At 46.6% G+C, this 13847-nt stretch overlaps 1 protein-coding gene across 1 annotated transcript in view; it reads right to left on the bottom strand.

Annotated features, from left to right (window-relative positions):
• Positions 1–3762: 3762 nt before the first annotated feature.
• LOC131265099 (uncharacterized) overlaps positions 3763–13847 on the bottom strand; it is a 68651-nt gene continuing 58566 nt past the window's right edge. The window contains exon 2 of the mRNA XM_058267361.1: positions 3763–3833. Within this exon, the coding sequence (XP_058123344.1) occupies positions 3763–3833 (71 nt within the window). The remainder of the gene's footprint in view (positions 3834–13847) is intronic.

Genomic DNA, 13847 nt, shown 5'->3' with positions numbered 1-13847 from the left:
TGTCCATTTGCTTTGATATCGGCTAACGGTGATATGGAACAAAGTGGTTCTCGGAAGGAAGATACTCCATTATAATGGACGAACATCGAATAGTGAATCTCGAGCCAATCACATCTTTAGCTTGTGTTCATTCGGTCTGATAATGGTAAAAAAAAAGATTGAATCACATTGAATTAATTAATGGCGATTTAAATTACCCAACATTTCTTCCATTACCTTTTCTGACTGTTAACTCAAACTTATCTTTATTAGGAGGTTCTTAAATCATTTTTTGTGTGATTATTTTCTAGTGGAGAATATTTAAAACATTTTTTAATGGATTTCGAATGTAGTTAGAACATGTTTTTAATGTCACCAAAAGCACTGTACTAATCTTATCAACAACTTATCAACGTCATCAACGACAAACACTGTTTTGTAAACTTGGTGCCAAAAGCGATGGATCGTTTGTCGTTAAACTAACGTGACACTCCAAATAATACTCGTACAAATATATGGTGTCCGATGTGACTTTAGGTTCGTTTAATTCGATTTCTTGGTGGCTTGTTTAACTGATTTCTATGTGAATTAAGTTCACAGCTGTTCTCTTAAACGGTCCCAGTTAGAAATCTTTCTTGGAGATACATTTTCCAACTTTTGTAAAGGGCACGGTAAACGAAGCGAAGTCGCTGGACTCTCGTGTATCGTCAATATTCGGGCAAAGCGTCAACTGTACTTTGTTTATGTTTTGCAATTTTGTAATTGTAAGTTGCAGTTTTTTAAGCTACAGCTATTATTTTGTTGTGTATTGTTGAACATACAAAATCTATGCTAAATAATCACAGAATTTCGAGAAATATACTGTTAAAAAGCGATAGAATAAACGTTTGTTTACGTTCTGACAAAATTACGCATGCGATTATAGGGTACGAAAGTCAAAATTCTTTTTTAAAGATCGAGTAGCGGAATTACACGATTACGCTTTGTTTCCCGTACCCTTAATACTTTTTCGTTCTTATGAAGGGTTGTAGAAGAACTCGTAAATTTTTAAAGCCATCTTCAATTACATATTCGTTGCTTTCAACCACCACAAAGCCGAGGGAGGGCATCAGGTTGTTTATTAGACTCTTTGGTTATTCAAAACGAAAAAGAATCGGCTGTTATGTTACTGCTAATATAACTTATATTATATTTTTTTATTTATGCACTTTTTATTTTTACTCTTTAAAAATATAAAATTACCCGATATGTCCACAGTAATGCGCAACCCTGCGCCGATGGAGACGCCCAGTGGCTCAACGTCATCCTGCATTAAGGCGGTTTCGGGTCGGTTGTTGCGGTCACTCCGAAACCACCTCAGCCTAGCCGACATCATTCGGCCGACATCGTTTAACACCACAAACTTGCCCGGCATTTCGAATTCAGCAACCGCTGCTTTCAATCGGCCAAAACCATCAATTCGATCCCATCGGGTCCTGATTATCGCTCCACTGCGGCACTCGTACGTACCTTTGGCCGGCCTAAAATGCTCGCACCGGACCCGGGACCACCGGGGCAGGCAGCGCCTAACTGTCGGCAGTAAACCTTTGTGCGTTATCCTTTGCTCGAGCTCGAGTCGCAGCTAGAATTAGTCGTTGCGTCAGTGTATTCCACTCGGCTAGAGGAGGAGGTGGGTGGATCCACGGGTGAAGAATTATGGCAAGGTGCATAGTAATGAGTGTGCCTTATCGCGCTCGGCAAGCAACCTTCCGCGTTCCGGGGGCGTTCGCTTTTGGCTCCGTGTGTTTATGTCCTTTTGTGGGTCGGTCTCGAGCAACGCGAGGAGGCGCAGCACTCCGAAGAGACGGTCCGTGCCCGGGGGCAGCTAATCGCATTAGAATGGCCATCCATTACTCGTCCATGTGCTCATCCTTGGTTAGAGGTGGTGGTGGTGGTGATGGTGATGTTGTGCGCCGAGTAGACACCGAGTGGAATTAGGCTCCATCCAAGGCCTGTCATTCTGCAAACCCGGGGATACCGAGTGGTTTTCCCGTGCTCGTATCCGGTGTCTGTCCCTTTACATTTTCGTCTCGCCGAAGGATCACCGGTTTTGACGAGTGGAAAAGTGTGCCCTACTACCGGTGCGTGCGTGCGTGCGTGCGTTCGGCGTTGGAAAAGTTGGAGGCACTTTGAAGTCGGCATGGTGACCTACAATCCTTCCGTCAGCCGGGGAACGCTGTCCGGACCGATTTCGGCCGAGAACTAAAACGCTGTGAGGGGTTTAAAATCTATCAGAGACACACTACGGAGGGTAGAGGACACGTCCCGAGGTAGGAACGATCCTGACAGCGCATCGTCTACTTACGAACTCGGTGCACGAACGGCAAAGTACCCCATAAGAGCATGCGGATATAAAGCTCCCGGGTGGTTCGCGTGTTCCGGGAATCGACACATCGACCGCGAGTGGCGAGATTTACCTGACGGGAAAAAGATTTCCTTCTCGGGCTCCGCCGGCTACCGTGTGACACTGTGTTGCATCCAATCGGATACGGTACATTGACTCTCGCGGATGCAATTTGCCACAGTGAAGGGGAGGTGGTCGGCGACAATCAACAATCGAACCGAGAGCACATCAACAGGAGCTGGATGCTGTCCCAGCGTCCTCGTTGCCATCGTCAGCGCCGGAGCCGCGGCGAGTGAATATCACTTCCGATAATTTGGCAAGAGGCTTTTCCGCGTAGACCAAGACCCGAGCCGAACCCGGGGCACTTTCCAGCGAACACCTCTCGTCCGTTCACATCTCCCTTCCATCGAATCCTGGCCAGGTCGCCAGGAGCGCTTTGTTGTTGCGTCAGATGCAAATGCGAACCGGGCCAGATGGGGACGGAGCTTTTCCGGTTCGGGATGACGAGGCTGATCGGTGGTTTATTTCGTCTGGCAATTGACGACTCCCGGGTTCGACGGTGCGTTTTACTGCCCCGGAGGGCGCTTTTGCTGAGAAGCTCTGTTGAGCTGGGGCTACTTGTGGGAAATACCGGATACTCTCTTCCTATCAGAAACCCTAGCTAGCGGATTCTTGGAACGAGTGTGTGGCACATTTTGAATAACGTTTGCATAAAAAAAAAAAATAGACATATTTCCGTCGGCGATAACAAAAAAGTTAATCAAGCTTACTAAATGAAATAAATTTGGTTGTAACGTGATATATTTTAAGTACTTTCAACAAATATTCCGACGGCCAGAAAGGACGCTCCGTTGGCCGAAACTTTAGCCATAGCCGACAAAACCAGTCATGTTTGACAGTTGTTGTGTGGTCTTTATGTTCAAATGCTACTCCGTTTGGGGTTTAAAATGTTGGAATAGTACCTTTCAGAGTAGCGAATGTTTTTTCAAATGTTTGTAGTTGAGAGGCATAAGGAGGGTTACCAGAGTAGGGTATATGTATACATTATATTTATCCGGTTCAACTCAGAGGCGGATCAATCTATTCCCCGGGGCCCCAAGCGGTAGGGTAATCGGGGCTCTACAGATATTTCTATTGCCCTACATATTCCTATACCATAGAACTTGTTTATACTATACTTTTCTACCAAAGTCTTGACTATGAAAATCAACAATAATTAGCCAATTTCTAAGTATACTAAAATTTGTATGATCTCGTTCGCTGTCCATTTCTAAAAGAGAAAAACATAAGTGTACTGTGTGCTATGAGTTAATGAGCTGGCCTACTGTGCGTGGCATAGTGGTGCACGGTGGTTCAACAGTACGCTTCTAAGCACATTGTGCCGGGAATCGGGGTGAACGTTAGCCGTGCGCGGTAGCAGCCCACACGTCGGGTGTTTCCCACAGTACGGCCAAGTTACGCATTGGCGATCCTGCCAGGTTTTTGATTTTCCCAGCAAAATAATGTATCGCATTGCTTTTTCTTTATTTTCGGCCTGTGGGAAACACTCGAAGTATGTCTCAGTGAAAGAGAAGTGACAAAGAGCACGTGCATGCTGAAGTTTGCGGAGCGCTAGCGCTCCGCTAGTTTGCCTCTTTCAGGGTTGGCTGTGCATGCGTAGTGGTGTGTAGAGGACGGACGCGCGAGAATAGAGTGGTAGTGTCGGGACGAGTACGGTAAAGCGCAGCTCGGGACGAGCACGGAAAAGCGCAGCTCGGGATGAGCACGATTGAGAACAGCTCGGGCAAGTTCTGGTTCAGGGCTGCTCGGGCGAGTTCTGGTTCCGGGCTGCTCGGGCGAGTTTTGGTTCAGGGATACTCGGGCGAGTTTTGGTTCGGGGATACTCGGGCGAGTTTTGGTTCAGGAATACTCGGGCGAGTTCTGGTATCGGGCTGCTCGGGCGAATTTTGTTTCAGGGATACTCGGACGAGTTCTGGGATTCGAGTTCAGGGATACTTTTGATCGAGTTCAGGGATACCGGGCGAGTTTTGATTCAGGAATACTCGGACGAGTTTTGGTTCCGGGATACTCGGGCGAGTTCTGGTACCGGGCTGCTCGGGCGAGTTTTGGTTCAGGGATACTCGGGCGAGTTTTGGTTCGGGGATACTCGGGCGAGTTTTGGTTCAGGGATACTCGGGCAAGTTCTGGTATCGGGCTGCTCGGGCGAGTTTTGGTTCTGGGATACTCAGGCGAGTTTTGGTTTAGGGATACTCAGGCGAGTTCTGGTATCGGGCTGCCCGGGCGAGTTTTGGTTCAGGGATACTCGGGCGAGTTTTGGTTCGGGGATACTCGGGCGAGTTTTGGTTCAGGGATACTCGGGCGAGTTTTGGTTCGGGGATACTCGGGCGAGTTTTGGTTCAGGGATATTCAGGCGAGTTTTGGTTCAGGGATACTCAGGCGAGTTTTGGTTTAGAGATACTCGGGCGAGTTCTGGTATCGGGCTGCCCGGGCGAGTTTTGGTTCAGGGATACTCGGGCGAGTTCTGGTACCGGGCTGCTCGGGCGAGTTTTGGTTCAGGGATACTCGGGCGAGTTCTGGGATTCGAGTTCAGGGATACTCGGGCTAGTTCTGGTTCGGGGATACTCGGGCGAGTTCTGGTTCAGGGCTGGCCGGGCGAGTTCTGTAGGGCAGCTCGGGCGAGTACGGTTGAGGGCTGCTCGGGCGAGTTCGGTTGAGGGCTGCTCGGGCGAGTATGGTTGAGGGCAGCTCGTGGCGAGCACGGTAAAGCGCAGCTCGGGATGAGCATGGTTGAGGGCAGCTCGTGACGAGCATGGTTGAGGGCTGCTTGGGCGAGTTCTGGTTTAGGGCTGCTCGGACGAGTTCTGTTGAGGGCAGCTCGGGACGAGCACGGTTGAGGACACCTCGGGACGAGTACGGTTGAGGACCGTTCGGGATGAGCACGGTTGAGGGTTCTAGTTCAGGGCTGCTCGGGCGAGTTCTGGTTGAAGGCAGCTCGGAATGAGCTCGGAAAAGCGCAGCTGGTTTTGGGATACTCGAGCGAGTTTTAGTTCTGGGATACTCGGGCGAGTTCACAAGACACAACAAACAGTACACAAGACAAAAAATATTTTCTGTGTGTAGAGTGTAGAGTATGGACGAGCGAGAATAGAGTGGTAGTGTTGGGACGAGTACGGAAAAGCGCAGCTCGGGACGAGTACGCAAAAACGCAGCTCAGTTGAGGGCAGCTCGGGCGAGTTCTGGTACAGGGCTGCTCGGGCGAGTTCTGGTTCCGGGCTGGTCGGGCGAGTTTTGATTCAGGGATACTCGGGCGAGTTTTGGTTTAGGAATACTCGGACGAGTTTTGGTTCCGGAATACTCGGCGAGTTTTGGTTCCGGGATACTCGGGCGAGTTTTGGTTCAGGGATACTCGGGCGAGTTCTGGGATTCGAGTTCAGGGATACACGGGCGAGTTCTGGTACAGGGATACTCGGGCGAGTTCTGTAGGGCAGCTCGGGCGGATACTCGGGCGAATTCACAAGACACAACAAACAGTACACAAGACAAAAAAAATATTTTCTACCCCGAGCAGTGTAGCGGACGGACGCGCGAAAATAGAGTGGTAGTGTCGGGACGAGTACGGAAAAGTGCAGCTCGGGACGAGTACGGTAAAGCGCAGCTCGGGACGAGTACGCAAAAACGCAGCTCAGTTGAGGACAGCTCGGGCGAGTTCTGGTTCAGGGCTGCTCGGGCGAGTTCTGGTTCCGGGCTGGTCGGGCGAGTTTTGATTCAGGGATACTCGGGCGAGTTTTGGTTTAGGAATACTCGGACGAGTGTTGGTTCCGGGATACTCGGGCGAGTTTTGGTTCAGGGATACTCGGGCGAGTTTTGGTTCAGGGATACTCAGGCGAGTTTTGGTTCAGGGATACTCGGGCGAGTTCTGGGATTCGAGTTCAGGGATATTCGTGCTAGTTCTGGTTCAGGAATACTCGGACGAGTTCTGGTTCAGGGCTGGCCGGGCGAGTTCTGTAGGGCAGCTCGGGCGAGTACGGTTGAGGGCTGCTCGGGACGAATACGAAAAAGCGCAGCTCGGGATGAGCACGGTTGACGACAGCTCGGTATGAGCAAGTTGGCCAGCTCGGGACGAAAAAGCGCAGCACGGGACGAGCACACTGGCGCAAGCTCAGGAGGAGCAGTAAGGGCAGTAAATCGTACATACTCATACAGTAAATCGTACATATATAAGGACTCGGGCGAGTTCTGGTATCGGGATGCTCGGGCGAGTTTTGGTTCAGGGATACTCGGGCGAGTTCTGGGATTCGAGTTCAGGGATACTCGGACTAATTCTAGTTCAGGGCTGCTCGGGCGAGTTCTGGTTCCGGGCTGCTCGGGCGAGTTTTGATTCAGGGATATTCGGGCGAGTTTTGGTTCAGGGATACTCGGGCGAGTTTTGGTTCAGGGATACTTGGGCGAGTTCTGGGATTCGAGTTCATAGATACTTGGGCTAGTTCTGGTTCAGGGATACTCGGGCGAGTTCTGGTTCTGGGCTGGCCGGGCGAGTTCTGTAGGGCAGCTCGGGCGAGTACGGTTGAGGGCTGCTCGGGCGAGTACGGTTGAGGGCAGCTCGTGGCGAGCACGGTAAAGCGCAGCTCAGGCGAGTACGGTTGAGGGCAGCTCGTGGCGAGCACGGTAAAGCGCAGCTCGGGATGAGCATGGTTGAGGGCAGCTCGGACGAGTTCTGGTTTAGGGCTGCTCGGGCGAGTTCTGGTTGAGGGCAGCTGATGGACGAATATCGTTTAGGCCAGCTCGGGACGAGCATGGTTGAAGGCAGCTCGGGATGAGCACGGTAAATCGCAGCTCGGGATGAGCAAATTGGCGCAAGCTCAGGAGGAGGAGAGGAGGAGTGGAATGTTTTTTTAAATATCGGAATGAGTTTGGTTTTGTTATTCTTCGCAAGCTGGGTATTGAGGAAAGGAGTTTCAGACTTATTTAAACTAGGAGCTGATGTTTACAGTTGTAGGCAGACAGAGCAAAATTGCATATTCCAAAGAATTCCAGTAGTTCGAGTAAAGTTATACTTTGGGGCCTACTTTCGAGATTATTGAATTAATTGGCCCCACGCGGGAAGTCAAACGGAGCCCCCTTTGATCAATCTTTAGGTTTTGATTTTTAAAAATATTATATTGAAGCGTTGCATCATCAGCCTAGTCCTTGTAAGTTTTGCAAATGTTTTGTTCATTTATTCAAGATTGAGGTGTGTATGCAGGATTTAGTTTCGTTTCATTGTTTCTTTTACTCAAAAAATTATGTTTTTTTACAATTCGAGGAATAGTGAAATTATTTACAAAATGTGTGAGAGATCGAAATAAAATTGACCCTTTCATTATTTCGCATTCTACTGATTGTAGTGACTTATTGGTCGCATTCATTCTTTGCAAAATTCTATTCCAGATAATGTAAATTAAATAAATTTCAAATTTAGACATTTTTATTAACAATGATTTTTGCTTCCTAAATTGTCCCTTGTTTTTCATTTTCAGCAGTAACTATTTTTTTCAACGCTTCCTTGATTTGCTGAAATCCAGCTTTGAATGCTGCTATTACTTATGTGATCCACATTGCCCTCGGGGGCCCCGGCGGCCGCTTAGTTCGCTTACCGTGAGGGCCGCTGCTGGTTCAACTCCTTCGATGATCTTTGAGCATGATTTACTGTGGTCAGGTATGTCCAAACCTTTAATCGTACTCTTTATGATGTTTCCTTATAAAGTTGCTTAATTCCTGAAGATTTTTCACATCATACTTTGTGCTCAGCATACTCTCACTGATTTTTATCCACGATTTACAAAAGCATGTTTGACAGGAGCTTCGAGCCGTTTTGTTTGAGTAACTGGCTTCGATCGACTCATCTGTATAACAAACGTCCATCTTTTACAAGTTCTTATCAAGTATAAGGCTAGTTGAAGCGATCTTCTGGCCCAAACCATGGAATGGTTAAGCCCTTTTTTCTGGCTTCCAAATGGTTTCTTAACCTTTCTCCATAAGTGACCAAATAGTCAAAAATCCAAATCAGCTGATTTCGGCAAACAGGAATTGTCTCACAACTTCAAACAAGTTCGTTCCGCAATAAAGCTGTAAGCTCTCACATATAATCAAATGTAGTTGGTTTAATGTTTTTACCACTGCGTATTCAATGTAAATGATAAAGCTGTCTAACTTGTTTTGAATTTTAAAGAAATGCTAAAAATCTATATTTTGTTTTCAACAGAAAGTTGCTATCGTTTTCCGTTTTTGCATGAAAAGTCGTTAAAATTTGTCTGCTTTTTTCAATGCAAATGTCATCCCAATAGTTGTTTGGTTGGGTATGGCAAATTTAGTACAGACTTGGGTTTGTTTTAATGTGACCATACAGACAGTTCGAAGAAGTACTCAAGTAATGGTTTTGTTACCGCAAATGTAACGAAAATGGATAGATTTTCATTTAATTTTTTCGTTAGGTTTTTACTGTTAACTGTTTGCGTTCATTAGCTTGTGAGGTTTTCTTTTTAAATTTGATTTTATTTATTTCAAACACAAAAGAAAGAAGCGAACACGCACGGGTTTTTCGGCATGTCGAAATGTTGGCATACAATTTTCCCCTTTCACCCGGACCACGCCCCCCCCTGGGGTTGTGTCCTCTTTTGGGGTAGGGGAAACAATTTGATTAAAAGCAAACACGGAACCGTACCAACGGCCTACGCACTCATTCGCGCAGACAGGGTGAAAGTGAAGCGGGAAAGTATCTGCGCCACGGACGGCACTGACGGAAACCGCATTCGTATATGCCGTTCGCCCGGGTCTCGCGGTTTTCGGGTTCGTGCATGCGTTTATGCTCCCTGTCGGCCGTCGGTCGGATTTTTGGTGCACCGGTTCACATCCGGTACTTTCGAAGGCTCGGGAGGGACGGGGGTGGGTTTGGCACGGGGTGCGGTGTTGTGTTAGCTTGTGGCCAAAGCGCCTGCAGCCCGCGAGGCGACCGCCCGGAGTTCCGACCGCACACGCTGAAGCTGCTGGGCTCTCGTTCTCGAACGGTTTTCGCAAACCCGTGGGTGACATGAATTAACGTGCTAACAAATGGTTGACCACACGGTAGACGCACAAAACGGGGCGCAAACATGGCACCCACACCCACGCACACACACGTATGCACGTACCCGCACGCGTGGGGAGCAGTTTTTTTCCATGTCCAGTGAAGGATACGCCAATACGCCTACTTCCGTCGGTCTTTGATCGATCGGCCGATTGCATGGCTAATTGGGGATCGGTGTAAACAAAACTCTTTCTCTTCCCCACCCATCCTTTCTGAATAAATGAACAACTGCAGTACACTCCAGAGTGTTTCAACTAGACCCTCAAAAAAAGTAAAAAAACGAGGAAACCGGAGTGGTTTCAATTATACCGTAGAAGCAATAAAAAATCAACCACCGTTTGTCGAACTGCCGGTTTTGTGGATTGTTTTACGCTCCAGCTAATGGTTAATAAATATCTGCTAGTTTACCGAACGAAATGACCCGAACAAACGCACCAATGGGGGAGCCACGGAAAAGAAGGGAGAAACACGCCATTGTAACCGAGGAAAGGTGGCACGACAAAAACCGACGAACGATTTGTGTTGCACTTTATTTGGCCGCAAAAATACGTCCCACTCCGGGGTGTGGCTTTGCTCTCACCTTTGCGGGTACCGGGGGGGGGGGGGGGGAATGGGAAACCGGGATTGGCTGCTGTAAGCTTGATTAATCTTTTTTTATTAGTGCTGATTTGCGATTTCGAGTGCGAGTGTGTTTGGCCTCCCGACCTCCAACCACCCCGTTTGCCCGTCGCATCGGACTGGTTAGGTCGATTCCATCGGGAGAATTCCTTGTTTTAACGATTATTATCCCATGGTTTTGTCCGATAATTGATTGTTGGGCCATTTCGCACAACGAACCTGTGTGGTGCTTTTTCAATGTCAACCGAAGGGGAATCGGGAAGAGGGTTGGTGGCAATCCCCCGGACGCAAACATCAGCGGTTTTTCCTCGGAGTAAGTTAACCAAAAAAAAAAAAAAACACGCTCATAATCAACACACTTAGGCAATTAATTTACGTACTTTCAAACGAATTCCAATTTTGACAGCAACGCGTGTAGTTTACCACCGAGTTGTGGCATCATTTATCGTGCAACTTTGCTCTAATGGGCACCTCGTATGGGTTGCGTTTTGTGTGTAAATTATAAAACATTTATCATGTTTTATTGTCCAGGTTTTGTTTTTTTAAATGCTGGATGTGATTATTATAGTGACGATTGCTTTCACTGCGATTGTGTTAATGTTCTTTTTTTATGTTATTATACATATCGTTATTCGGACTCTTCGCTTCTGCTATATTTTATCTGTTTATTTTTTTTTAAAGGAAATTGAAGCTTTATTATGTTAAAAATATTTACATGTGTGGAGATTCTCGTTGACAGGATGGCAGCTACTAAGAATTTACTTACATCACTTGAGGAGATGTTTAAAGATGGTGTAATGGACTGGTTGTTGCTTTAAAGCTTAAAACATTTTACATACTAATTTATTGCTACTTATATTAATCTTAAACTAGTATATTTACTTATGAAACTAAGTTGCGAATCAATTCATGTATTGATAGGAAACATTTAGCTCTTGTTGATATATTTGTATTGATCAGCTGAATGTTGATTCGTTCCACTCTAGCAAGCTCCAGAACACGATTTGTAGGGGTCCTCCAGTGAAGGTTCAACATCATTTTTAGTATCTTGTTTGCTCTAATTTGCAACTTCTTTTTGTGTGTGCTCGCACACTGTGACCATACTGGAGATACATAAAGTATCATTGGAAGTATTGTTGTTTTATATATCAGTAATTTGTTCTTAGAATTGAGCTTTGATTTTCTTTTGATCAGTGAATATAATAATCTTATGAGTTTATCCAGTTTGTTGTTTGTTCGTTTGTTGTTTGTCTAGGTGAGGGCTATATATTAATTTATTGTCTAATGTTAGGCCAATGTATACGACTGTTGCACTCCAGTTTATGTTTCTCCCATCCATATGTAAGTTTTGGTGAGATTTTGGAATAACGGGTTTATTTAATTTGTATGGAAAAAATATGGTTTCAGTTTTCGAGGGGCTAATTTTAATTTTCCAACTCTTGAAGTAATTGTAAAACTTATCTAAATAGACTTGAAGATGGCGGATCACAGTTTTCGTTACTTTGCTGGTTGAGATTAAGGCGGTGTCATCTTCGTAAGTCGCAATGACACATCCTTTTGGGGTGGGAATATCGGAGTAAAGATATTGTATAGTGTGGGGCCTAAGATACTCCCTTGTGGATATTTTATCTGGTTTAATATACTTATGTTTTTATTTGGTTTAGATGTTAGTTAAATGTATTTAATTTTCTAATTTGTTATTTCAATCCTTTTTATTTTTTTTTCGAACATGATCCTCTCGACCTGATTGCTAAATGACGTTTTTTTCATAAAAAGAGCGATGTTATGTGACTCCCTTTTTTAATTACACACACAGAAGCTCTAGGGAATTTTAAAGTGTAAATTGAAACATTTTCCAAATGGAACGTTATGTAAAAAGGCATCCTAGCTACGAAGTGCTTCATACCAATTCCGTTAATGTGAATCACTACTCACGAACATCGACGGTGCATTAAGCACCAACGGAAAAGTATACTTCATTCCACTTTTCAGCACATCAAACTGTAGTTATTTTACCAGTTTTTACATGCCTGTTTTGCCCGTTCCGCAGTCCCTAGTGATGAGCAGACAAACTGAATAAAAAACCGGGATGCCCTGAGTGGCATGCTTAAAATAAACTACCATAACCACCTGTTACGAGCGCGCGGTGCGCATCCGTTCGGGGAAATACGATGCGGTTTGAGCGCGAAGCGTAATTGATAAAAAAATTTATACGATCAATTACACCTCATCATAGCGAGAGCTTCACTCGGTTGGTAGAAAAAACCGTGCCAAACGGCTCTTTTGAAGGTGGGCTTTCCTTCCGCAACGTACTCAACGGTTTGCACTATTATCGTTTCATAAGCTTGCGGAATCCCGTCATATTTTGCACGCCCTCCTCTCCACGTTGTGCCTAGCTCGAGCCTGTCAATGCGGTCATTTAGTAGGCCTTCGGAACGTTTTCCATGAGCCAGTTCGGCAGAGTGGACAGCTGCTGGCCTCTCGAGTGCTGAATGCAACCCTCTATCAACGGACACCAGTGCCGCATCCGGAAGCCCTCTGTTCGAACCGGTCCAATCGTTTCGTCCAAGGGTACGAATGGGTCGGTCAGTTTTAAATATCATTAACATTATCATCATAATTACGGCCGACCGCGCCGGGCACTGGTTCGTTCGGCAGCCTTTGGACCAATTTCCAAAAGTGGGCACCACCCGCGCTGGGCTGGTGCATTTCCTCTCTCGCCCCCCACCCTGTTACCTATGTACCGGGCGCCTCCATTTCGCAGTGAAGTAGGGGCGTGCCCGAAAAGTATGGCCAGGCCCGGGAAAAGTGGATATGATTAGGTGGACGGAGAAGATTTTTCGAATAGTTTATCCTGCGAACGGAACATTGGTTGGCGGATAGTTATCGATAAGTGGCCGATAGGAAGCACTGGAGCATCAACTAGATTTCATTGCCCTGCTTTAGAGTGGACTAAATTTGTGGGAGCTCTCAGGTGAACTGTATTACAGGTCGGGACAGAAAAAAAGCGGTCATGCGCTTGTATTTCCATTAGTGCAATCGAATTATATTAGTTTGGACTTAAAAAAAGAGGATTATCTCCTGTTTCCACCAATCGAATATAGGTTTATAATATAAACTTACGTAAAGTGAGCTTTTCCTCTCTTTATTTTATTATTTGCATAATTCTATTGGGGTTTCGTTTTTAGCCCAAAAATTATGTGATTGAAAATTAATGTTTCCACTTGTTTAAAATAATTCGCATCGGCCCTATCGGTAAGTGCAACCGTCAGGTGCTTCCGCGTCGGCCGATCCAGCTGTCGCTGACGCAGCGAATTTCACCTTCCGCGACGATGGGCTTCGACGTGAAATGGGCTTTTAATACCATCTCGCAGCACATCGTCCGACGCCCCGGACAACATTATCTGGCCGGGCAATCTGTGGCAACCGAGGCTGCAACCCGGACGCTTTTGCACCATCACGCCCGCCGACCCACCCACTCCCGGAAAAGCCGACCACCCGGAAATGCGGAAGGACCGAAATCCTCTGCTTTCGTTGCGGTGGGAGGAAAAAGAAAGCAAATGGGCCGTGTGGCATGATGAGTTATCTAAGGGTTGCGTGGGGCCAGCATCAATTCATTATAGTCGCGCGGAATCCGTCGAATGGAGTTGGACACCGGGTTTCGGTATGCGGTAGTGCCGTTGGATTTCCGTTCCGGTCGGGCGAAAGGTGATTGAGGGCGAGGGACGAAAGAAAAAAAAACACGGCCGGACACCGGGTGTGGTT

This window comes from Anopheles coustani, chromosome 2 (assembly GCF_943734705.1).
Source record: "Anopheles coustani chromosome 2, idAnoCousDA_361_x.2, whole genome shotgun sequence".
Taxonomy (NCBI): Eukaryota; Metazoa; Arthropoda; class Insecta; order Diptera; family Culicidae; genus Anopheles; species Anopheles coustani.
This window is presented reverse-complemented; position numbering and strand designations above follow the sequence as displayed.